General features: G+C 48.5%; 1 protein-coding gene across 1 annotated transcript; it reads left to right on the forward strand.

Moving 5' to 3' along the window:
- The first annotated feature begins 728 nt into the window (after window positions 1–728).
- Window positions 729–25568, forward strand: wdr33 (WD repeat domain 33). The gene is made up of 21 exons (XM_070973345.1): window positions 729–915; window positions 7935–8153; window positions 9840–9908; window positions 10225–10329; window positions 10622–10717; window positions 11461–11612; window positions 17273–17370; window positions 17773–17899; window positions 18208–18362; window positions 18484–18562; window positions 18735–18845; window positions 19270–19364; window positions 19456–19542; window positions 19774–19913; window positions 20069–20224; window positions 20644–21432; window positions 21530–21587; window positions 22997–23312; window positions 23447–23607; window positions 24430–24609; window positions 24971–25568. The coding sequence occupies exons 2-21, from the start codon at window positions 7950–7952 to the stop codon at window positions 25117–25119; spliced, it is 3327 nt and encodes a 1108-aa protein (XP_070829446.1). The 5' UTR covers window positions 729–915; window positions 7935–7949; the 3' UTR covers window positions 25120–25568.
- The last annotated feature ends 109 nt before the right edge of the window (window positions 25569–25677 follow it).

The following is a 25677-nucleotide window of genomic DNA, read 5'->3' on the forward strand; positions in this document are numbered from 1 at the left end:
TCACCACGACTCCATGCTGCTACTTGTCACTTAGATCATGAAGGTGGCACAGAGTGTTTAGGCTGTAGTTAGGTGAGGATTTATAGTTTATAAATCAGAGAACATAAAAGATCCAAGCTAAAAATGACAGAGAGGACTGAGAGAGCATTGTCAGTACCTCTACCATCTTTATACTAATTCGTAGGGGTCCAAAAGATGTTTGCCTCACGTCATAGGGACCCTACATAATGTGTTCAAGTGATTTAATCTCTATTGAGGTCAAGGGCGACTGCTCTGAATGACTTACCCCGTGATTTTCTCTGAATTACAATGTAATATTGTATAATGCAATATAGGACAGCACGGTGGCGCAGCAGGTAGTGCGTGTGCCTCACAGCAAGAAGGTTCGCCGGTTCGATCCCCGGGTCGGACGGGGCTGTGAGCATGTTCTTCCCGTGGGTTTTCTCCGGGCACCCCTCCCACAGACCAATGGTCTGGGTGGTCTTGGTTAATTGGTGACTTAAAATTGTAAGTGTGAATGGTTGCCCTGCAGTCGGCTTGCGACCCCCCCCCCCCCCCCCAAAAAAAACAAACAAACAAACAAACAAACAAAAAAACCGAAAGGGATAGTCGGGGTATAAAAGATGAATGGATGGATGGATAACGTAATATATAAAGTAAAACCACATCTCCCAGAATCCTTTGCGTGAAACGACACATTCTCCCGCCCATTGTGACAATCTCCCAGCATGCTTTTCTGCAGGGCCGAGAAGAAGAATCGTCATAATGGAATCTGCTGGTGGCTAACGTGACAAACCTTCTTATTTTCAGTTGAATAAAGTTTGAGGGCTTCATGTTCCTTCAGAGAAAAGCTTTACGGAAGAATCTAGCCAGTTAATGAAAGCTAGATAGCTAACTCTGCAGCGGAGATTGTCGGTGAGTTTTTTTAGCTGCAGCGCGTTGATATAACGACGACTTCCAGCACCGGGCCGCCATTTATCTACGGCTACAAACATAACAAACACCACTCAAACAACACTCAGAACAGACTCTTGCGTTTTGTCATCTTTGAATGTCCAAATTAACCCCATTCATGGTCAGAATTTATTAGTGAGTACCAGCATTGTGTTTACAAGCTGTGGTGGCTGCTAACGAATAGCCTGTTAGCAAAGTTAGCCGCACAAGCTAACGGTGTTAGCCGCAGCATCTCCGGGTAAAAACATGTAAGTTAAAATTCGTAGAGAAACACAACCACGGCCTGACTGAGTGCCGATGTCTGTAAGTATTTAATGGTGGCGTCTGTCAGACAGTTTGAGCTCACTGTGAGTGAAGTTAGCGTTAGTCCTGTGTCAACCGTCCGACTCCTAGCTAATGTTAACCGCTGTAGAAGCAGTGAAACCTCGTGTGGCAGCTCGGGCACCGTTGCCTTAGATCCTCATAACAATCTTAGTAACTTTACGAGGATTAAACGACCGTTTCTGTTCGTATAGAAACTTGCAGTCGCTTCGTCACAGGAAATACTCATAAATACACCTTTTAGTTTTAGTCAAAGGACCTCAGTCGCTATTTTCCAGTGGAAGGCTCAGTTCCATGTTCGTAGATCATATATAAAACTGAAGGGTTTGAGTTCACTCTGAGGTCCAGCTGAGTCTGATCCCGCAGTGTTTTTGTTTGTTGGTGGTTCTGGATGATCTCATTTGTTTCGTGGGTTGTGAATCCACTCGTGTACATTCATGTTACAGTGAGTTTGTCTTGTTTCCTCAGAATGACCTCAGTAACATCTGGACTGTTACAGAGGTCTGTTTTTGTTAAACTGTTTGAGGACATAATCTATAATTGAGGTACATGGGGACTGTGCTGTGTTGCTGTCGATTTACCCAGTTTTGTGATTTCCCCCACTTATGCTCCACTTTCTGTCTCTAGTATTAGTAATGTGGAGTTCAGAATCCAAAGGCCTTACAAAGCAAATCCGTGAGATCTTAACTAACCTTCAGCTGTGCTGCTCCAAATCTAGGGCTGTACTGAATGTCATTTTGAGGTTTTGAATCCTGCTTCGAACATCTGGCATCACACTTTATAGCATCATAACCCCCCCCCCCCCCCAAAGAAGGTGAATTTTCTCTTTGTGTTACTTGTGTGCGAGAGTTATTGATTGTGAAATCATTTGTGTTTATTTGCCTCAAACGTCCAGAATACTGAACATTAGCTATAAGCCAGCTGTGTCTGTGTGTTCATCCTCTGGTTGCTTCACTTCTTCCAGCCTCTTTTCTTTTTCCTCTCTTTGCATTCATGATGTAAATTACATTTCCAGTCAACAAAGAGGGTCATTACAGTACAGGTGGGCACCTTCACGGCTCAGTGTTACAGACAGGCTTGTCCACTTTTTAATTCCCAAAGTTTAAGAGCTTAACTCTGAGCTGTCCTCTGGCTGGCAGACAACTCTGGATCTGAATCTTAGACTTTATTGATCCCAATTTGGGGAAGTCTTGAATCTGTTGTGACTCCAGATTTCAGTTGGTCCAGCACATCCAGTCTGCCTACGGCTGTTTCCTCCAGAGCTCCCCGACTCTCAGCGGCCGTCTGCCGGCATCTGTCCCTCCGCTCTGCCCGGTTCTCCGCACTCAGCACTCTGCGCAGCCGGGCGAGATTCAGTGTTGGTTAAGAGTCTGAATGTCAGCATGAATGAAGCTTCAGACTGTTTGGTACAGCCCTATCTGAACCCTCTGACTCTTGCCCATCTGGATCAAAAATCTTTGTCAACATCTTCTTGTTTGTTTTGTATGACACAAGAAAATATGAACATTACACGAATAAAAATGTAATCGAATTTAAGGTAACGTTGGTACAGACATTGCTGATTATTCAATTTGTACATATCGAACACACTTGCCTGTTTAACCGTCTTTGTTCGGTCACAGAGTGATGAAGTTGTGCATTGGACTGAATGTTTTTTGATCCAGGGAAGCAGACTTTGACACAGTGCTGGTTTCTAATAGGACATGGTCAGCTGGTAATTTCACTGAACTTTATTAATGTGTTTAAATGTTGTGGAGGGCTCAGTCTGCTCAGTCTGTGCCATATGAACATTTAGGTTCATGTGTGTCACTGAAGGCTTTGAGTTCAGTTTCCATTTTCATTTCCACAGTGATCTGTAGGACATGAGGCATCTGTTTCTACATTTCTCTGTTCATTACAGACTATGTGCAAGTTAAAAGAACAGTGTTTAATGGTAAATAATAACAGTAACACGTCTCTGATGTGTCTGCAGACTTTTTTGGTTTTGTGTCTTGTGAGTGCAGGCTTCAGCCGATGATGATTAAAATGCTGGATGTCACTGTGATCTGCCGGGCCGCTCATGGTAGATTAATCAGCCCACCGCTGCTCTTTGCACATGGACACACTCACTCAGCGGAGGGTGTGGACGTGTTGTGGAAGGTTCAGGCTGTGGTTTTCTTTATTGTCAAGACCACAGGTGTCTTAACTCAGAGCTGAAGACTTTCACTTCAGTTTGAGACTAACAGCAGGTTCTGAAGGGGTGTTTTTGTCCACTCTTTGTGGTGGTTTTTCACGTTGATGCTGGAGCCCTGCTCTTCTTAAAATTCACATGTGTAACATGAGGTCAGCTGTGACCAAATAAACTGATTGAAATACTAATAATGCAGTGTTTTGATGAATTGTTCAGCCCTTGGTGTCTCAGTTTGGATGATGGGAACAGCTGGACAGATTTTTTGAAGTGCTCTTGAGTAAAATGGAGAGCCTCTGTAGGTTTGGTGAACAGTGAATTGGACCCTTTGGGCGGAGCTGGTGAAGGATCTGCTGTGGTGTAGTTCAGTCCTCTGCTCTGTCAGACTTCAGTTTGTTCTCTGAACATGTTCACTTTGGAATAATGTGTTTCTTGTTTCATGACTGAAGTGCACTGTGATGGTGGAGGAGTGTGTAGGAAAGGAAAGAAATACTCAGGTACTGTTTTCCTGCATGTCAGTGTCGTATCGATGAGTCTGTTTTAGGGCTGAAGATTGGCACAAATCTCCTGATTCAGATCAGAAAGTCACATCCTGGATTCAGCTCCGATGAATCGCACTGATCTGAAAATATGGAAGTGCTTGTCAGAATTTGTGCTTGGTATTTAAATTTCTTTTTTATTGAAAAAGGTGCAAATAATTTCAAAGTTTCACAGCTTTAAGGTTGAACTGAAATGGGAGAATCAAACCACCGTCAGTCCCAGCCTGCACAGAACACGCAGAGCAAACGTTTGGTGAAATGCAAAGACTGACGTGAGATGTTCACACTTGACATGAGATCGTGATGATCAGAACTCACGTGTTGATCCATTTCTACTCCACATGCACGTGGCTGTGTGTCAAGCTGTTTTGGCTTTTGGACCTCATGCAGACACAGTTTTAGCTCACTGAAGACAGACCTGAGGAAGACGTCTTCCAGGATGGACGTGGTCTTTGTCTCGTGGTGGCTGAACGTGTGCTGTTCTCCTTTGTTTACATGGGGAGATTTTGTATAGTGGAAGAGCCCAAAATAGTGCTGGTACTAACCTTGCTAACTGGACTGGTAAATGTACAGTCACACTTCCACCCTATGAGGACCAGAGGCATCAGAGTGCACCATGGAGGTCACTGCTACACAACCCAGAGCTCCCACAATCCCGTGGAGCACCTCTCAGTGTGACCCGCTGCTTTGTTCATGACAGATTCAGCTTCTGTGTGCCGATAGCATCCTTGCACAGAGACTGAGGCCTTGTGCTGCGTCTGCTCACAGCTTCCGACTGTGTCTGTATTTTCTGTTTGCTTCCAAGTTCCTTTGACACTGACGGGGTTACGGCTGAAAGAACAAGAATACATCAGGGCCGCACATTCGTTTAATAAAAGGATTATCGTCCGATCTGTTGGGCCCTAATCAAGAGGCAGGGACGTTATCGACCTCGCTCGTTCCCACGCTGCCTGCATGTGGTAGCTGTGTCGCTCTTGTCCTGAATTCTGTGTTTAACATCTTGGTATTTTTCTGATGTTCTAGTTTTGTTGGTTTGTAAAATGTGCTGCCTGTAGGCTTGTCCATGTTTGTGATTGGTAACACAGTGAACACGCTGGACTGGGAAGAGTAGGACTGATTTATCGTCCTGGTAACCACTGCCATGTGAGCGCTCAGCATGATAGCCGTTGTTGGACGTGAAGCTAGATTGTGAAAGTTGTCCTGGGTTTGTTGAATGTTGGTGCAGGACGCTCCAGAAATCTGCTCGTTTTACAGTTTGTGTCTGCGGGAAATCAGCTGCTGAGTACATTTCTAACCTGTTTAAATCCTAACTCTCAGTTCTGTGTGTATTTCTGGAAGTTATACTAGCTTCTGATACGGTACTGACTAGGGATGCACATTTTTATTTTTTTTTATGACCGTTAACCGACGCCCTTTAACGATTAATAACCGTTAACCAATAAGATTTAAATGCCCTTACATGCTGCCATTCCGACATTCCGTCATTCCGACACACAAACGTCCCACCATTCCGACAAGGCTTTCCATGTAAGGAAAGGCTGGAATCAAAGAGACACTGACTCGGTGCTGTCCGGTGCTGAACTGCAGATTTACAATGACGGCAAATAGTTAGATTACTCCTCTAAAATGTAAAAAAAGCTACAAGATTTAGATAATTAACAGTGCTGTAGGCTTCAATCGTCTCCTATTGCTTTTTAAATTATGTCGAGAGCGAGCGCGCTGGTGATTTCTTTAATTGTGTGTTCTGATTCATTTCCAAAATGAAGTTTTAGCTTCTGAAATCAGATTTTTAAACAGTTCTGATGGAGCTCAATGTTTATCTGGATGATGCGGCTTCATTCCGAACCATTTTACTGTAAACCTGGACGACCCGCGGCGTGTCTGGAGATAATGTAACGTGTGTTTTGTGCGTAATTGCGCACAATAAGCTGGTGCTTTGGAAGTTGCATTTGGTCGTGTTTGGCCTCCAGTGCCTTGCATGCAGGTGTGCTGTGGTTGAAGTGCCTGACAAGCCGCCCCGCTGCAACAATAACACGATGCACAAACACATTAAATCCGTCATTTACCGCCAGCTGCAGTGTATGTGCAAAACGGGATCGAGTCCCAGCTGACCCATCCGGGAGAGTTGGCTGCCATGATGTTGCGCACGTTGTCGTGGACGCATGCGGACACTTTCCCACTAAGTCCCCACGTCTCCACTGCATCAACCAGTTTAGCTGTGAGGTTATCAGCTGTGTGTCTACCTGGCATGCTCTGCGTTAACTGAACAGCAGAATTAACTTTCCAGTACTCATCGATACAGTGACATGTAACTGTCACGTAGCTCTCTGTTGTGAGCGCGGTCCAGCAGTCCGTTGTAATAGCCACGAACTTACGAACTCGACACGCCCCCATGAGTTGATTGACTTACGTGGCTAAAAAACAAAATTGACCGTTAGTATTAATCGGTTAACGGTTAAACGGTTAATCATGTGCATCCCTAGTACTGACATCCTGTGTACCTGGTCTGCGTACGGTCCATGTGGTGACTGCTGAGCTTCAGTGTTGTAGTTTGAGTGGAGATCTGATATTTAGACATGTGGAAGTCAAGTTTGTTGTTGATGGATGGATTTTTGTCGTCGTTTTCTCCTTTGTGAATTGGATGAACCTTGTAGGACTTGATTGTGGTAGTGATCAGAGTATAGTAGTAGTACTATTAGCAGTAGTCGTACTCACTGCCAGGGCTGTGTGTGAAAAGTGTGTTGCTGAATTGTTTAAGTCATTTCAGTAAGAAAGAAGTCCAAAAGTAAAACTCGTCCAGTTTCCCTCAGTGCTGTCCAGTCTGGACATATCCGGTTTGTCTTCTAGCGTCCAGCCTCTTTCTCTTCTGTCTGTAGGTCAGTGAGAGACGCTCAGTCTGCAGCATTGGCCTCATGGGACGAAGTTCACTCTGTAGGTTGTACACAGTCCAGACTGTGTTGGGATGCCGGTTGTAAATGTACACAGCTCTCCATACTGAAAGTTTATTTTCATGAGCTACTTCCATCAAATCCTGAAGGTTGAGATACAAAACGATGAATGTGATCAGTTTGAGTTATTGACCTGAGGGAGTGAAAGATGAAGTGAAGAATGTGACTCTGGAGACGGACAGAGATCCTCTATAAAGACGAGGTCTCACTCTGTTGGAGGTGTTGAACCACAGAAACACACAGACAGACTAACTTTGGTATCAAGTTTCTCTCTGAATTGATGAATTAGTTACGGAAATCAATATCAGCTGCTTAGCACAAAGACCGTAAGGAAGGGGAAACTGCTCTTAGAAAGAACCACCTTTGAACGACTCCACCTGCTGGTTTCTACAAGGAGCTCCACCTGCAGAGTGAGACGTGAAAGCATCAGCTGATGTCGCGTCGGTTTGAGGATCTTTTCATGTTGGTAACTTTAGTCGACCGCTCAGGACTGTTGGTGTGTGGATCAAAGTATGTTTGTATATTTAATCCACACTCTGAAGGATCGCATGAGCTCTGCCAGCGAAGGCACATCACTGCTGACATGTTTGGCCACAGTTAGATGTGCGTCATTTCAGGCTGGTCGGTGTTCTCTGTCGTGCCGTAAATGTTCCTTAAAGTGTCTGATAACGTTTCTCTGCTGTTCAACCCTTAGTTCATTCTTAGTTTCTTCTGTGTCCTCAGTAGTAAATGTTGTAAATCAATAGTTAACTTGTTCTCACCTTCTTCCTTTTCCTTCTTTTCCTCGTCCATTCTTCCGTTCCGGTGTTCCAGCGTCCGTGTTTTCCTTCTTCTTCAGGCTTATTTTCTTCGCTCTGTGTTCAACACGTGTTCTGCAGAACATGAACTTTGCTCTTTTCGTCTGTTTTTCTGGATGTCTCTGATGTATTTTGTTGTCAGTTTGTGCTTGTGAAGCTGGTCCATCTTCTCTGGCTGAAACGACCTACCTGGTGTCCCGTCCTGCAGGTATAGCGGGTCAGCATGGCGACGGACATCGGCTCGCCGCAGCGGTTCTTCCACATGCCGCGGTTCCAGCACCAGGCGCCACGGCAGGTGTTCTACAAGCGGCCGGACTTCGCCCAGCAGCAGGCGATGCAGCAGCTCACCTTCGACGGGAAACGCATGAGGAAGGCTGTGAACCGCAAAACCATCGACTACAACCCCTCCGTCATCCGACACCTGGAGGTAAATACACCTGATTCAGGTTTTATAAATGCTTCACGTTACTACGACATCACTGCTTTTTTCAGCCTAGAGATGAGACTCATGCCGAGCTACGCTCAAGTCCAGATTCCTCATTAGGGCCGAAACACGCCGTTACCTCATCATCCATTCATGTGTTCCTCCTCGTCCTCTTCTTCTGGGAGCAGCCGTGCTTCATGGTTTTCTGATGTGACTATGAAACGGGGCTGTGATGATCTGCAGCTGCTCTCAGCTCAGCGCTGGTCTGTGCAGACCCTGTTCTGGTTCCCTCTGGTCTCACGTGGCGTTGTGTTCAGAGAAGACGCTGTAAAAAGCCTCGAGCTGACCGGCTGTCTCATGCAGTTCATTCAGTGCAGCGTGCTGCTGTTTTCCACCAGTGAATAGTCATTATTTTTCTATTATACATGTGAATTTACAGTATTTGCTGACAGCCTGACTGCTCAGTGGATTGAGAGTCCTTCTGTACGTAAGGTGCGTTCAGGGTTTGCACGCTGGCTGTGCTGCAGCAGGTGGGTGATGAGCTTCAGACGTACCTGCATTCAGAAACGCTGTGCTCTGCAGATGAAAGCAGCGAGTGATGCTGGACGCCTGGCCTGCCGCGTGTCTCTCACACCCTCCAGCGGGATGTTGATGACGGTCTTTTGGCTCCGAGCTGATGGGGTGGCAGTCAGATGTCAATAGTTGAACACTAAACATTCCACCTGAGCCGACTCGCACCTGGAAGCCATTCAGGTGCAGCTGAGCCAGACTATAAGAAGAGTCCAGCGAGATGTGCAGCACATGCTACGTGCTACATGCTACGTGCTACATGCTATGTGCTGCAACCTGTCAGCGAGCGGAGGCTCTGGGATGAGTTGGGTCTGAAGATGAGCTCCTCCTGACGCTCTCACTGCTCACCAGAAGAAAAGACCGTTTCTGTTCAGGCTCCGTTTGAGAGGTGAACCTGGAAACTGAGCTCTCTGATGTGATTCCTGCTGCGACCGTCTCAGCCCAGGACCATGGCGTCAAAACAGTGAAGGAACCTGAACTCAGCACGCACACTGGTCCTCTGCCGTTGGTTTTGGGGCTGACAGTGCAGAGACGCTGTGCTGGGACTTCAGAGGTGAACTGTCACACCTTTTTCCTCCTCTGACTGTGGAAATCTGATGGTTTCACATCTCAGACGACAAAGAAAAGCATGAAACAGTCTTACAGGTAAAACGTGAGTTTGTCTGTGAATTTATTGAAATTGTTTGTTCATTTACACACTGGTTTTAATGGTTTTAATGTAACTGAAATAAAGATGTTGCTGTGAGGTTCGTGTGCTGCCTGTGTTTAGTCCAGTCAGTCCGTTTGGTCGCCAGTGTTAGTGTTGGCACTTCAGGTCCATCACATGCAGCTGTCTTCACACTCTGTCCTTCACACTGAAACTTTGACTCAAAGGAACAAACAGTTGAATCTTCTTTTGGAGCGTTCAGGTCTGGGCGGGTCCTGTGCAGCCCCCTGACTTCCTGTTTGTTGGTCACATGTGTGTGTGCTGATTATACACGCTAAATGAAAATAAAGCATCACTGAAACATCCTGCCAGCTGACCAGTCCGTGTTTGTCCTCTCCAGTGTTCTCTGTACTGGGACCAGTTCAGCAGCAGGAGCTTGAGATGAACGGGCTGTTTTTGTGTTTCCTCTGCAGAACCGTTTGTGGCAGCGAGACCATCGAGACTTCAGAGCCGTCCAGCCTGACGCGGGCTGTTATAACGACGTGAGTGCAGAGCCTGAGCTGACGAGCCGCTCCAGTCAAACACTGTCAGATATCTGCTGTGTCAGTGAACGTCTCGTGTGATCCATCATCACCTCATCAGCGTTGAGACGTTCAAACAGGAAGAAAAGACGAGTTGATCAGTGCAGAAATGCTGAATGCTTGTTTGTTTTTTGGATTTTCTTCTTTGATTTCATCTCCTGTGATTAGAAAGTGAAGTTATGTGATGGTTGGTCACAGAATGACCTCAGGCTGATCATTTCCACAATGTTGTGATGAACGATTGGACTAAACAGCAAAGCTCGTGTCTGTGTTTCAGCTGGTTCCTCCTGTGGGCATGCTGAACAACCCCATGAACGCTGTCACCACAAAGTTTGTCCGGACCTCCACCAACAAAGTCAAGTGTCCCGTGTTCGTGATCAGGGTAAGCGGCCGGCGCCTCACTTCCTGTCGGCCACAGTCAGACGGTCTGATGGAGAAGGAATGTCTGCGCACACATGAATGCAGCATTCACCTTTGACGTGTTTGAGACGATTGTGGGGTATTTTACAGTGTGTTTCTAGTTAAAAGCACACACACACACACACACACACACACACACACACACACACACGCACACACACACAGACAGGTATTGATAAATGTGATTTGTCTCTGAGAAGATGAATTCACTGTATCGTTTACTCTTTGTGTTTCTGTTTCCTGTTTGTCTCCAGTGGACGCCTGAAGGTCGTCGTCTGGTCACTGGAGCCTCCAGTGGAGAGTTCACTCTGTGGAACGGACTCACCTTCAACTTTGAGACCATCTTACAGGTAAACATGCACTCACCTGCACGTCCGTGTCCCCTGTGAGTGACACAACTGTGTGGTTAGCTACCCGATAAACACTCAAACATTTATTATCAAAAGATTATTCAATGAGTAAAGATGCCGTATGCCTCGGTGGTGTGTTCAAGGAAGCTCAGACATCTGAGAGTTCAGTCAGCAGCTGAAAAGAAGGACATTCATGAGCTGTGCTGTCAGGAAGTCAAACCCAGAAGAAGAAGCATCAGTCCAGAGCTGCCGGTTACACTTCCTGCTGTTTTAAACATGAATGAATGAATACCTGCAGACTGACTGATGTGCGCAGTGAAGGCAGATCTCAGACCAGCCGCTCAGACGGTGCCTGGTCACAGATGCACAGAGACAAACTGCTTCAGCGTCAGCTGTAGCTTCTGTGTGGACGAGCAGCGAGAGGCTGCCTGAAGGCTGTGGACGAAGGACTCCCCGGTGTCCCTCTCCTCCTGCTAATGAGGCTCCTCGGGTGTCAGGGAACGCATTGTTTTCATGTCGGCAGCCGTTTCAGACAGCGTGTTTCTTTATAAGCAGCAGAGCAGGAGCTTCAGAGCGCGTCCCGAGTCAGGAGCGCATCAGCACCGTTAGCACGTGTGCAAACAGCTGACTGAGCATCGTCTCCATAGAAATGATGTGAAACTGATGAGCAGTGTTTGAATGTCCTTTACGTTGTCCTGAGCTGGACTGACCTCTGTCCTCCCCGTCTCCTCTGTCCTCCGCAGGCTCACGACAGTCCGGTGCGGGCCATGACCTGGTCTCATAACGACATGTGGATGCTGACGGCGGACCACGGCGGCTACGTGAAGTACTGGCAGTCCAACATGAACAACGTCAAGATGTTCCAGGCTCACAAGGAGGCCATTAGAGAAGCCAGGTTTATACCCAATCTAAACTTTTCTGTAGTTAACCCCAGTCTCTGCTGCTCAGGCTCAGCGCTGCAGTACCACTGTGCAGCCACGCGGGGGCGCTGCCTCGCCTCTGGCCACATGGCGTTGATGTGGTTGATTCATGACAGATGTACGTGTGTGCTGTTGCAACACTGCAGTGATCTGTTGTTGATGTTCTTCCTGATGTGGCTGATGAGCTGTTTCTCTCTTTGTACACAAACGGTTGATTTTGCTGAATAAAGTGGTCGATCATTGACTTTGAACGGGTTGGGGTAGGCCCAGTGGTGTGGGTGGAGAGGAGGGTGGAACTCAGAATACATCAATAAAGCCCAGGGTTTGACTGACCAATAAAGTGTTAGCAGGGATCAATAAAGTTTTAAAACAAGGTGAATAAAGAAGCTCTGCACACAGTCACACAATCAGCTGTAGATGTTTGAAATAAAGGTTTGACCTCCACGTGGACACCTTAAACCTCTGAACAAAAAAGACAAATCCTGACTCTTTGTCCAAAAGCCGGCAATCCCACACTGGACAGTGTCTGTCCTTAGAGCGTCCCTGCCTGGTAAGCAGCCGCGTCTTTGGGACTCACTGCAGTTTCAGACAGTTAGACGTTTGTAGTGTCCGAGCTGATGACATCACTGTGACATCATTAGGCTACAGATGACCTCATGCAGCGGGCTGTACTGGTCCCGGTCAGTAAACCGAACATCCTGTGTCGAATGACCTTTAACCAAACGGGAACACCTGTGCAGTGTGATGTCATGAAGCGCAGCACACCTGGAGCTGTGGTTGGTGGTGATGTCACACTGTGAGGTCCTCTTCTTCTTCTTTGGTCCGTCACAGGCTCCATGTTGGCCTGATGAGGTGCTGCTCGCTCGGCCGGGACGTCTCTGTGCGAGGACGGAAGTAATGTGATTACTGTGTCAGCCGTGAGGGATTACAGTGGTAGTTTGGACGTATTTCACCGTCTGTCCATGTCGGATTGAGTTTTCATGTTTGGAAATAATTACTGCCACAATGACCTTTCTGACCTTCCGAATGGAACCAGGAAGCGTCCGTGACGTGGTGTGTGTCCCAGCCACTCAACCACCATGATCAGGGTTTTCCCATCAGCCCGGGGCGGTGCGCTGCAGCTGAGCCGTGATGATGCGTTTCCTGTTTGCTGTCCGCCGTCCTCGAGCGACCGCTGAGAGTCTCCTCCCTCGCAGAGTAACTCGTGTTGAACCTAGTCTGTGGTTCACTGCTCACCGGTCAGCTGAGAGGACAACGTTTCCTCTGCTGCTGCTCCACAATAAAAGCATTCGGCGGTGCTTTTATTTTCTTTGGCAGCGAAAACAGAACCGTCCAGGTGAACAGCCTCACCTGGTGGAGCTGGGATGCCTCGGCTCTTCACGCCACGCTAAAGTCTCATAGTGTCGCAGTGCAGTCAAGGTGGAGGAGACGCCGATTACGTCCCCGTTGTCCTGCAGGCGCTGCCTTCACTGAGGACAGTGTCCACATTTTCATTGGAAATAATTAAAAACAAGACGATGTCAAATCGTCCGCGGTCCATGTCACGCTCAGCCGAGCACGTTAAAGCTTTTCAGCTTCACGTTGGCAGTGATTATTCATTTTTTATTTCATGGTGACAGAAAGGACAGACAGGAAGTGTACCATGTCACAAAGGTCCCCAGAGGAGTCATACAGGGACGTTGTGGTCTCCGTGGACAGACTTTACATTTTAAAACACCGAGATGAAGCAGACGCAGGAGCTGAGCTGTCCTGTAATAACCTGTGATGTCACGTCTCTGTGAGTCCCCCTGTTCCTCTTTGAGTGTCGTAGCTTAGCTTATCTTAGCTTAGCTTAGCTTAGCTTAGCTTAGCTTAGCACAAACACTGGATGCAGAGGAGGACAAAATCCACCTTCCAACAAATCCAGTTGTCATTAACGTCGCTTGGCTGACAAACAGTTCTGTGGGCCTCAGGGGCCTCAGGGGCCCCTCAGTGAGAGTCCCTCTTTGAATGGACTGTTATTAACATTTCACGCAGTCATAGTTTGTCTTTGTCTTCAGTTTTGGTCTGAGGGTGTGTCCACTGTCCAGTCTGGTATGTATTCATGGTAGATTTTTGTTCTTTGAGTTGTTCTGAATATTTCGTCGGTTCGGTTCATGTTCAGGCCTCAAAGTCCTCATTTAAGACATTAGAGACAGGTTCACGCCGCCGCTGCAGACATTTTAATATTTTTTCTGAAGTTGTTTTGTTCAAAACTCGGTTTTTGTGCTGGAGACCAGAGAAACATCAGTGGACTGATTCGGGATCAGGTCTCAGAGATGCAGCTGATTAGTTTTCTGTCCATCGGTCGGATGTTTTAGGTCCTGATGGTGTCCGTTAGTTCTCCGTCGTCTCATAATGTGTCCTCGAGGTCCCACCTGGATGTGGTCAGCTTGTCCGTGTGCTCAGGTGTTTTCGTGGTGTTTTCGTGGTCAGTCCTGATCAGGCCCATTATTGATCCTCAGTCCTGCTGGAGTGACAGCCACAGTGTGTCGGTAGCATCAAGCTGCTCGTCCAAACGCTGATGTGTTCATGTTCATTGTGGCTTTGTGTTCGTCTCAGCTCTGGCGGGTTCACGCTGTTTTCTGTCGTCCTCGTTGGCCTCCTTGTGTTCTGGACGCTCGGCGCTGAAGCTGTTGTAGACCGACGTTCGTTGAAGTTTTGTTCCTCTTGTTGATGCTTGTTCTGCTTCCTCCTGACCTCCGCTTCTCCTCCCGGTCTCCTCCGACACGTGAGCGCCTCCTCACTGAAGGACGTGCAGTCTTCAGTCCTTTGTGGACGATTCAAACCCTTTGAGAGCAGCTGAGTGACGACTGAGCGTCCTGAGGTGAGAGTCAGATCTCCTCTCTGGCTCACCTGAAGACTGAAGCAGTGAGTCCATGTCTTCTGTCCTCATTTGTCTTTCTTCTGTACTAACTGGAGCAGCACAGGTTAAGCTCTTTGACAGCGTAGACGTACGTGTAGATAATCTGTGTAAGACCCCTTTAATGGGGTTATCTGATGCGTCACAGACCCGAGGACGGCAGAGACGGACACAGACGTCACTAAAAACGTGATGTTTAAAATGTGTCCGTGTGGTGAGACGTTCAGGTGCTAAATCCTTGGCCGTTCAGCAGACCTGAGATCAGTTTCTTACGTAGTCCTCTTGTTGCTGCTGTAGGTATGTCCAGAAACCATCAGAGATGTGTGGACGTAGACGTCTCCAGTCTGTCTGACGTCAAACGTCTGTGTGTCCTGTGTGTCGAAGTGTCTCATTAACTGTACATTTAGTCTCCATCAGAGACATTTGAAGACGAGTGAAACATGCTCTTTAGAACTACTGACCACTTTCAGAGGACTGATCCACTGAACCACGTCCAACCTGTGAGACACCTGTGGCTTGGTCCAATCAAGAGCCATCATCTATGTAAACAGGAAGTCCGTGTCTAACTGGGCGCTTTGTGAACTCGGGTCTGATTGTTTACTTTCAGTCTGTGTTCAGACTGAGCTAAGCTAAGCTAAGCTAAGCTAACTGACAGCATTTGGCCCTTTAGTTTAATTATTAGCTCTGAGTTTTGTACTTTGAGACGTTTTTGGTGAAATGTGATTTATTGCTGGACTCAGGTCCGATTCGTCAGCTGTGTCTGACGTCTTTTCGTCCTGTTGAAAGGAGTCAGGTGTTAGCATGCTAACGTGTTTTGACTGACGATGTTCGTCCACTGACGATGTTGACCTGCTGCAGCCGTGTCTGAAACAGGCTCACGTTTCTCTGAGCCCAGATCTGCCTCACACAGTCATTCGACAGTTCAGACTCTGTAAATCAAGTGAAGGTCACGTCTGTTCAGTTCAGGCTGAATTAGGCTTTTTGTGACGATGAGTTCGTGTTTCAGACTCTTCTGTAGCCTTTTTGAAATGATCAGCTGATTAACTGATCAGTCAGTCAACAGATATCAATGAGAGAAAACTGAAGGATGGTTTGAGTCCAGAGACGGCTTGGCTTTAAAAACAGGACTCCTTGCTGCTTCGTCAGGACATCGATGAGCGTCCTATGTTTAGATTTTGTCCTTCTGCAGAGAAAGTAGTTTCCACTTTCTGTCCAACCTCAGAGGCCTCAAACACATCAAACCGGACCGAAGACAGACATGAATCCACCAAACACGTCCTCGGACACGAGCTCAGGCACGTCAGTAGGGATGCTCTGCTCTGTTAGGGGACAAAAGTCCTGCTGAACGTCCCTCTTCACTCGTCTTCGTCGCTCTCTGACATCTCATGGCCCAGATGATCCATCGGCTCAGATCAGGTGTTAATAGTCGTTAGTTGCAGCTCTTTTGTTTCTATTGGCTGAGACTGAATCTGTCCATGACATCCTGTCTGATGGGAGTTGAATGCAGCATAAAGATGGACGCGTCCGTCCGTCTGTCTGTCTGTCTTTGTCTTTGATGATGTGATCAGTCTGCTGCCTGCAGGCACTTTGCTGCTGCCCGCCCGTCCACATGAGGCTGCCGTGTGATTGGCTGTCGTTCCACTGATCGTCCAGCAGGTGGAGACATTTAGACCTGAACACTGGTCATCTTCAGGACGTCTGTAACGCCATGCAGTGCATTGTGGGATTGTTGGACTGGTCGTATGATCAGCTGATCGATTAGTCGATCGACAGAGCGTTGCTGAATCGGCTGTTTTGATCTTTGAGCTGTGTTGACAGTTTGTGATGTATTGATCCAGCAAGTGATCGACTCATCGATCAGCAGATCAACTGATCGAGAGACAAATGTTAGATTTGTCTCACTGAAGACATTTTTAGAATCCCGAAGAAATAAAAAGAGAAAAGTTAGAAAAAACAAACAAACCAGGAACCCCCGACACACACACACGCGCATACACACACACCCTCACACACTCTCTCACTCATTGGTGTTCTTGGTTCAGCTGATGTGAAGTGTCCACTTTATTAGGAACACCAAGTCAGTCTGTCCAACAGCGGTCCAGTCTAACAGAGTACAGTGAAGTATGAGTACTGCAGTATTTGCTCTTTTATCAAACGGCCTCGCTCACTTCACGCGTTAAAACAAACAAGCCTGAAGCTCCTCTGACGTCATCTGAACGCACAAACAAACTGAACCATGTTTGATCCTCTCAGACGTTTGATTGGCTGCTTTTCCTCTCAATGATCTCAATGTGCTTTGACCAAACAAACATGGTGAAGGTGTCACTCTGGGCTCATCGTCACCACATTTCTCACTGTTCACACAAAGTTTCCAAAGCAAACGATGGATGGATGGATGGATGGATGGATGGATGGATGGATGGATGGATGGATGGATGGATGGATGGATGGAGGAAATGATCAGCTGATTGATCCAGAATGAAAAGAATCATTAGTTTAAAATGAGCTCCACCTCAACCAACTCCAACAGGAACGTCCTGCTGAGACATGAATGAGGAGACAGTCAGTGTCCAGACTGAAGGTCTCTGACAGTCCTGTCCGTCAGGTGAGACATCACCTGGCAGCTCATTTCCACGGCTGCTGAGCGACGGTTTAACGTGAAGCGCGTCATCACGCCGGAGGTTTTGATCAGATCCCATGGTGTTCCTCAGCGGCTCGTTCTCAGTTCTTTGACTCTCTTCTCTTCCTGTCCAGTTTTTCTCCCACAGATAATAAATTTGCCACCTGCTCGGACGACGGGACGGTGAGGATCTGGGACTTCCTGCGCTGCCACGAGGAGCGAATCCTCCGAGGTACGAGCCGCCGCTTCCACACGTGAGACTCACCTGAGCTCCGACCAACTGACGCCACTCATCGCCGTACAACACTGGTGTCTGTAATCACCTGTGACCAATCACAGCCCTGCAAGCACTGGGACATGCCCCCTCATTACCATAGAAACAAGGAAAATAGAAAATAGATATTTTTTAATCTGACTGGAAATAAAGACAAAGAAGAGCCAGAAAAATAGACCATAATAATAATAATAATGATGATAATAATAATAACAATAATGATAATAATAGTAATTATTATTATTATTATTATCATTATCATAATATAATGGAAAATTAAACTATAGATAATGTGTTTCTGTCTGTGCGTGCGTGTGTGTGTGTATGTGTGCGTGTGTATGTGTGCGTGCGTGCCTGCAGGTCACGGTGCTGATGTGAAGTGTGTCGACTGGCATCCCACTAAAGGTCTGGTGGTCTCCGGCAGTAAGGACAGCCAGCAGCCAATCAAGTTCTGGGACCCAAAGACCGGACAGAGTCTGGCGACACTGTGAGTTCATCAGAGATCTGAAACTGAGCCCAGATCAGATCAGTGAGCAGGGAGGTCGTCTAACGTTGAGCTCTTGTTATTTGTCTTTTGAGACTTTGAGCTGGTCTCTGTTCAGCTTGCAGAGTGAATGCACAGAGACGGTCGAGACAGTGTCTCACCTGTGACGTGTGGCCTGTGGACACACAGAACAGCCAGGTGTGATCGATGTATGAGCAGCTGGTCGTGGGTGCAGGAAGTGGCAGTGGTCACGCCGTGACTCAGACCTTCTGGTCGTGTCCGGTCATTTGATTGAATGTTTCTCTGCTCAGTCACGCCCACAAGAACACAGTGATGGAGGTGAAGTGGAACCTGAATGGTAATTGGCTGCTGACGGCGTCACGTGACCACCTGTGTAAACTGTTTGACATCAGAAACCTGAAGGAGGAGCTGCAGGTGTTCAGAGGACACAAGAAGGAGGCAACAGGTGAGAGGGAGCAGAACTACCTGTCCACAGGTGGAGGTTCACTGTACGATGGTGATGGTGAAGATGACAGTGGTGCCGATGATGATGTAAGCTGAACGTCTCTCTGTCTGTGTGTCCTCAGCTGTGGCCTGGCATCCCGTCCATGAAGGTCTGTTTGCCAGCGGAGGCTCTGATGGCTCTCTGCTCTTCTGGCACACTGGGTAATGATGATGATGATGATGATGATGATGAAGAAGAACCTGAGTGACTCCTGTCCTGATTGAAACCTGTCTCTGTTATTTTGTCCCCCCCCCGTCGTTATGATTGTGCTGGTTTGTTAATGGTCTGACTGGTACAGATGTTGACTGTTGTTGTTGTTGTTGTTTGTGTCAGGGTGGAGAAGGAGGTCGGTGGGATGGAGATGGCTCATGAGGGGATGATCTGGAGTCTGGCCTGGCACCCACTGGGTCACATCCTGTGCTCCGGCTCCAACGACCACACCAGGTACATGAACTGTGTACATATACATGTACTGCATACGCAGGACGTGTACTACGTGTACACAGTACACTGGCTCCACACGTCAGTTAGCATGATAATTAGAATGAAGAGCTTTATTTGTGCAGCACCTTTCACTCAGGGACTGCAGCTCAAAGTGTTTCATGTAAAGAAAATGGTCCATCCTCAAACACGTGTTCGACTTAAGAGAGTGCACAGCTCACCTGTTCACCTGCCGAACACGTCACCATGCAGCTCAGCCTCTCAGAGGTCACCGTCATGAGGTCTGCAGCTCCTCATCGCCGTGTGAACAGTCGCAGCTCTTGAACGCCTCCTGAACCTCAGACGCACGTCGTCCTCTGAGTGGATGTGAATGTCAGGCCAGCTGTGTTTCAAATGGAACTTTCTCTGCGCTCTTTTCATTTTTTAGTAAATTCTGGACGAGGAATCGACCAGGTGATAAGATGAGAGACCGCTACAACCTGAACCTGCTGCCTGGGATGTCAGAGGACGGCATGGAGTACGGTGAGCCGCAGGAGGACAAACAGCGCGCAAGAGTTTGTGATTTCGTCTGATCACTGCTGTTTACCGTTCTGTTTCTGTGTGGGTGTCTCAGATGACGTGGACCTGAACAGCGTGGCCTCCATCCCCGGCATGGGCATCCCTGAGCAGCTGAAGGCCGCCATGGAGCAGGAGCAGAGCAGTAAGTCTCCTCCTGGAAGGTTTCCGGGCTTCAGGGAACAGAGGAGAGATTTATTTTCAAGCTCAGGACTTCAGTGTCTGTTTCTGCGCCGGTGATCGCCTGTATGTCACAGACCAACACCTCCTCCGGCGTGATTTGTCCGACAAACTGCCAGAAACCGTGTCCATGTTTTAGGTCTGAAAGGTTTTACTCAGTTATCAGGTGTGACTCAGGTGTGCCTGTTGTCTCCAGATAAAGAGGCTGCTCCTGAGGTGGAGATGTCCATTCCAGGTCTAGACTGGGGCATGGATGAGGTCATGGGTAAAGACGCCAAGAAGGTCCCGCAGAAGAAAGTACCGTATGCCAAACCCATCCCAGCACAGTTCCAACAGGTAAATACCTGGCACTAAGCACTGAGGAACACCTGGACACCTGTTTGTAAAAGTGATGAAGTCCTTTATGTCTTCAACACCACACGGACACAAGTTGTGCTGAAGTTTGAATGATGTCAGTGTCGTTGACCGTGACCTCCGTCATGTCTCTGCAGGCCTGGGCGGAGAATAAAGTACCCATGATGCCCCCCGGTGGAGATTTGTCCAAAGACCGGAAGGTGGAGCAGAAAGTGGACATGAAGAAGAAAACTCAGGCGGAGATCGAGCAGGAGATGGCAGCTTTGCAGTACACCAACCCCATGCTGCTGGAGGTGGGCGCTCCCTGTCCCTGACGAGGACAAAGCTACACAGCTTTGTTTTGTGATTTTAATACGCGTCGACTGGCACTCAGGCCTCATGACGTCATTGCTACTTCATTCAGGACGTTACTGGATTTGGTGAAATTAGTGAAATTGTCGATCCATTGAAAAGTTAATGAATTATGGCAGATTTGGCAACCACACAGCCACCGCATACAAGGTCCTAGCAAACACCTAGTAGCACCTTTGCAACTCTGTACCAACTTCTTACTCCACCCAAATAATAGTCCAGCCATGAAGACCTCCGTCAGTGCCTCTGTGTCCCAAAAACCAGCCAGTAACTCCTCAGCGACCTCATTAAACCATCAGTCGTAATCTGGAATAAATGAAGTCTGACCTCTTTTTAAACACGTCTTCCGTCCTTTGTGCAGCAAATGAAGATGGACCGGATGAACCAGATGAACACAGACGGCAACATGGGCCCCCCACAGGGACAGGGCCCTATGCCGCCCTTCCCTGGTCCTGGAGGTCCCGGAGGTTCTGGGGGCCCGATCCCCCCTGGCCAGCAGGGCTTTCCGCCAAACATGCCTCCCCAGCAGATGCCCAACAGCATGGGGCCTCCCATGGGCCCCGGAGGCATGCAGCCTCCTTTCATGCCCCCTGGACAGATGGGACCACCCACTGGACCCCAATCTCACCAGGGCCCCCCTCAGGGTATGATTGGACCACCAGATATGCAAGGGCCGCAAGGCATGCAGAGACACCCGGGCCCTCCCAGAAACATGGGTCCCCAGGGGCCTCATGTCATGGGACCCAGAGGGATGCAGGGCCCCCCTGGTGGGATGATGGGCCCCCCTCCTCGAGGAATGGGTCCAAGGGATCCTCAAGGGCCTCTACCTCAGGGGAGCATGATGCCACCTCAGGGGAACATGATGGGCCCTCAGGGGCCCACGCAGGGTGGGATGATGGGGCCCCCGCCCAGGACACATGGCAACATGTCAAACAACTATGGGATGGGCAACATGCAGGGGCCACCGGGAGGTATGCACGGTCCTCCAGGAAGTATGCAGGGCCCCCCAGGTAACATGCAGGGACCTCATGGAAACATGCAGGGGCCTCCAGGTAACATGCAGGGACCACATGGAAACATGCAGGGCCCCCCAGGAAACATGCAAGGACCCCACGGAAACATGCAGGGACCTCCATACATGCAGCACCAGGTGAGTTCAAGTGTTTGGTCCCTGGTTCACAATCAGTTTCAGCATTGATTTGTTCTGTGAAACTGTCAGCCGGTAGTAATAAATCTGGTCTCTGCAGGGTCAGAACGCAGGGCCTATGATGCATGGGATGGGGCAGCAGGGGCCCACCAGCAAAGGTAAGACCACACAGAAAATGAAAAGCACCTTATAGCCTGTAAGTATGCAGACTCATTTATGAGCAGAGCTGATTGGCTTCAGTTGGATCCAGATATGTGGTGTTCCCCAGGGTTCCGCTTTAGGCCCTCTTTTATTTGCACTACATGAGCTTCACCTGGGGCCACTTTGTCTTAACATCACTGTGTCATCGTGTTACCACGAGGGCTGAGCTCTCAGCAGGACTCGAACCGTTTAAGCCGGGCATACACTGTGCGATTATCGGCTCAATTTGAGCCGATTTGCCACTCGTGCGACTATTTTTTGGATCGGGCAGAATTTTGGCTCAACCGCGTGTCGAGCCTCGTACAGTGTACGTGGGGTAACGAGGAGAGATGAACACCTCACGACCAGCTCCCGATCACAAATCGTGTGCTCGCAAGAAAATCAAACCTGTTTGAAATCCTGGTCGCTCCTCGTGAAGATATCGCTCAGTAGAAGCAGTGTCACGACCCACTTGGCCGTAACCTCTCGCACAGAGCATGCGCGATCTCTGAAGTGACGTCAGGTCAAAACAAGTAGACGAAGAAACATGCATTGCCCACGTCTGCCCAGACATACACGCCGTTTTCGCTTTTCTTTTTGAGTTTCTCCACACAGAATGGCACAAATTGCCAAGGCAGCGCGTTTGTTTTTCGTTGGCATTTTTGTTGACGTCTCCCACTTCCGGGTTCTTCTTCTTCTTCTACTTCTTTTTGACGTTGCCGTTCCGCATACAAGAGTCCGACGTGTAGTTTAAGGACGTATAGTGTGAGCAGTCAAGTTGCATCAGAGCATCGGGCCGTGTAGTGTGAGAACAAGATTCGTGGGCTGTGAACTTTTGAACTCGGCCATCTAGTCGTTCAGTTTGAGATGGAGCAGAATCACACGAGTTAAAATATCGCACAGTGTATGCCCGGCTTTAGCCATGTTAGCACTGCAGCGCTATGGAGGGTGAAGTCAGCTTACCTCTTTGGTTCAAACTCAAATATCTCAACTGTTGGATGATGATGGTGGTGAAACGTGGTTCCAACATTCACGTTCTGCTCAGAACGTGACTGAAATAACTTCACTGATCCTCTGACTTTTCATTCAGCGCCATCACCAGGTCAGCATGTTAATGTGTCCAACTCTTTGGATCAAATACCTGCAGAACTGAAGACATTCCCATGAGCCTCAGCTGGGCTTTGTGTTTTGTGATAATTAGCCAGTGTTAGCATGCTAACATGCTAAACTAGGATAGTGAACATGGTAACATTATAATTGCTAAACATTAGCATGTCGTCATTGTCATTGTTGTCGTGTTAGCGTTTAGCTGAAAGCTCCACTGTTTCTCAGCACAGCGTCACAGACCGTCACTTCATTAAATCACTGTTGACTCTTCTCATGTTAGGAGACCCTCGGGGGCCACCACCCAACCACCACATGGGCCCTCCTGACCGGCAGGGTCCCGGAGGACCAGACCAGGGCTCGGGCCCGTACTGGGGAGACAACCAGCAGGGTAGGCGTGGACCGCAGGACTTTGATGGAGGCCAGGACTTCCATGGCAGAGGAGAGGAGGGCTGGAGATCTGGACCTGGAGCAGGATACCAGGGAGGAGGAGGGGGAGGACACAGGGGGGGAGGACACAGAGGAGGAGGGAATGGAGGGAACTGGGGCCCTGATGAGAGGTTCACTGGAGGAGAGTTTAGAGGACGGAGAGACGACAGGTGAGACCTTTTTCTCCTCAGTCTGGTGCTGTAGTGTTTGAGCCTGAACGGGAGGTGGGACAGGAGTTAAAACCAAAACCTGCAGACCCTCAGTGGTCTGGACAGATCTGAACTGGACTCACTGGGTGTTTCAGGTTCAGAGGAGGAGGCGCCGGCCGGCCGGGAGGTCGGGGGTACCAGGATGAGTACGGCGGCCAGGAGGAGGGCTTCGATGGCCCGGAGGAGATGGGTCGAGGCTGGGACAATGGAGGCAGAGGGAGGCCGCTCCGAGGAGGAGGTCCACCCAGAGGAGGAGGTGAGAGGAGCTAGAACTGGTCTCTGTTCTATCCATCCAGTCTTACCGCTGCCAACTCCTTCAAACTGAGCTGCACCAGGCGTCTGTCCTCTGAAGTCGAAGGAGGTCAAAGTGTCCTCTGATCAGGTTTTCTGTCTCCTGTCGGTGATTGTCCTCATCAGGTCGTCTCAGACTTCCTGACCTGACCTTCACACGTCTGATGTGATTTACTTCCCCTTTAATGATGTGCAGTGCGTATGAATGGATGAATGTGCTTTACAAATAAACTCCCCCCTTTGTGTTTCGGGTGTTTACTCATCATCAGAAAGATACGATTAAACTGACCAAAAGCATTTCAAGATAGAGTCGCAACAGTCAGACCGACAGTCAGGCCAGCGATGATCGAATCAATGCAGCTCATCGATGAAGTCTCGTAGTGACGTTACGATGGCAAAGGTCCAGATGAGCCAATCCAGAAAAACGCTAAAGATCCTCAGAAGTCAAACCTGTGTTTCTCAGTGTCAGCAGCCTCTACACTGATTCTGACTGCTGGGGATTCAAGTTCAGAGTGTTTCCTTTCAAAAGAGACCAAATCCCTGCAGGCACCCCCATGGTTCAAGATCAGGTTCAGGATCAGGTCTTGGTTTGGGCTTTTTGGCTGACTGTGCAGGAATGTGGAGGAACGGCAGAAAATGAATGTCATGACTGAACCTTTGCACTGAGTTTTATATTCACAGTAAACAGAAAGTGATTTTGGACGTGAAACCTCACAAACCAGCACACTGAATTATTTCTCTGCAGACTCTTATTGTGGCGGGCGTCTCTCTGTCTTCCTGCCCGTAGGTCACGATGGTTATAGGGACAGTCAGCAGATGCATGATGGGTCGTCTCCGGCCGGTCGTGAGCGCTCCTCCTCCCTGCAGGGGATGGACATGGCGTCTCTGCCCCCCCGGAAACGTCCGTGGCAGGACGGACCAGGAACCGGAGACCCCCGAGAGAGAGAGTCACCGGGAACTGACGGAGGTGAGCCCCCCCCCCCCCCCCCCCCCCCAGGACAGGATCTCTTCTCTAAATCTATGACGTTTTAAAACATGTCGTCTGTTTTCTTCATTTAATGATGATACACTTGTTTTATTGTTTATATTCTAGTTTACGATGTTTGTTTATTGGATTTAATGGATGAAAAACAGAGGGACATAAAGACAAACATGAGACATGAGCTCTTCAACATTTCCACCATTAAAACAAACAAATCAAAGATATTTCTGACGCAGGGACACGTCGTGGTGAAAGAAGAAGAATCTGAAATAAAGATGAAGAATCTTGACTTTGTGGACTGAACCACTTTGTTGTCCTCACGTCCGTCTCTGCTGCTTCCCTGCAGGTCGTCCCCCTCAGAGGGAGGACGCTTACGGTCTATCGGGACGAGGCGGACGAGGCGGCTGGGGTCCTGGAGGAGGACCCGGACCGGTTCCCAGGAGAGGAGGACCGGCACCCAGAGGACCACCGAGGGGGGGCGGCCGGGGCCGGTAGTCCCGAATAAACTCCCACGATCTTCCTCTGCTCCAGTAGGCTGTCCCTGCTGGTCCCTCCACAGGCCTGAGACCAGGTCCAGATCCTGAAAACCTCCAGACAAACTTTTGGTCATGTGACACATTTGGACCTCTGCTGCCGTGCAGGACGGTGGTTTCTGATTGGTCCAGACGGACTCAGCAGTTTGATGAAGCGCCTGAGCTGACAGGTAGACGGACAGTAAACCAATAAAGTGTCTCATTGACAATCTGTCTCCACCTCACTGAAGCACAGAATTATTTTAATGTAAAATATGGTCTTTGTATCTCAGTTTATTTCGGAGTGAACACTGTCTTCAGCCTCATGCTTTTTGTCTTTTTGTAAAAGATTTCTATGTTTTTGTGTTGTCACTGACTCCACTGACGTGGACAATAAAGATTCACACTTCAGCTCCTCGTGAGCCGAGCCGAGCTTAAATGAGACGCGTCCAATATTTCATGGAGCTGATGTTTGTGACTGTAAGTGATCTGCAGAGCCCAGAGTGCACTGAGCCAGAGCAGCTGCTGGACTCGATCCTGG

The sequence above is a fragment of the Chaetodon trifascialis genome, chromosome 11, assembly GCF_039877785.1.
Source record: "Chaetodon trifascialis isolate fChaTrf1 chromosome 11, fChaTrf1.hap1, whole genome shotgun sequence".
Classification (NCBI taxonomy): Eukaryota; Metazoa; Chordata; class Actinopteri; order Chaetodontiformes; family Chaetodontidae; genus Chaetodon; species Chaetodon trifascialis.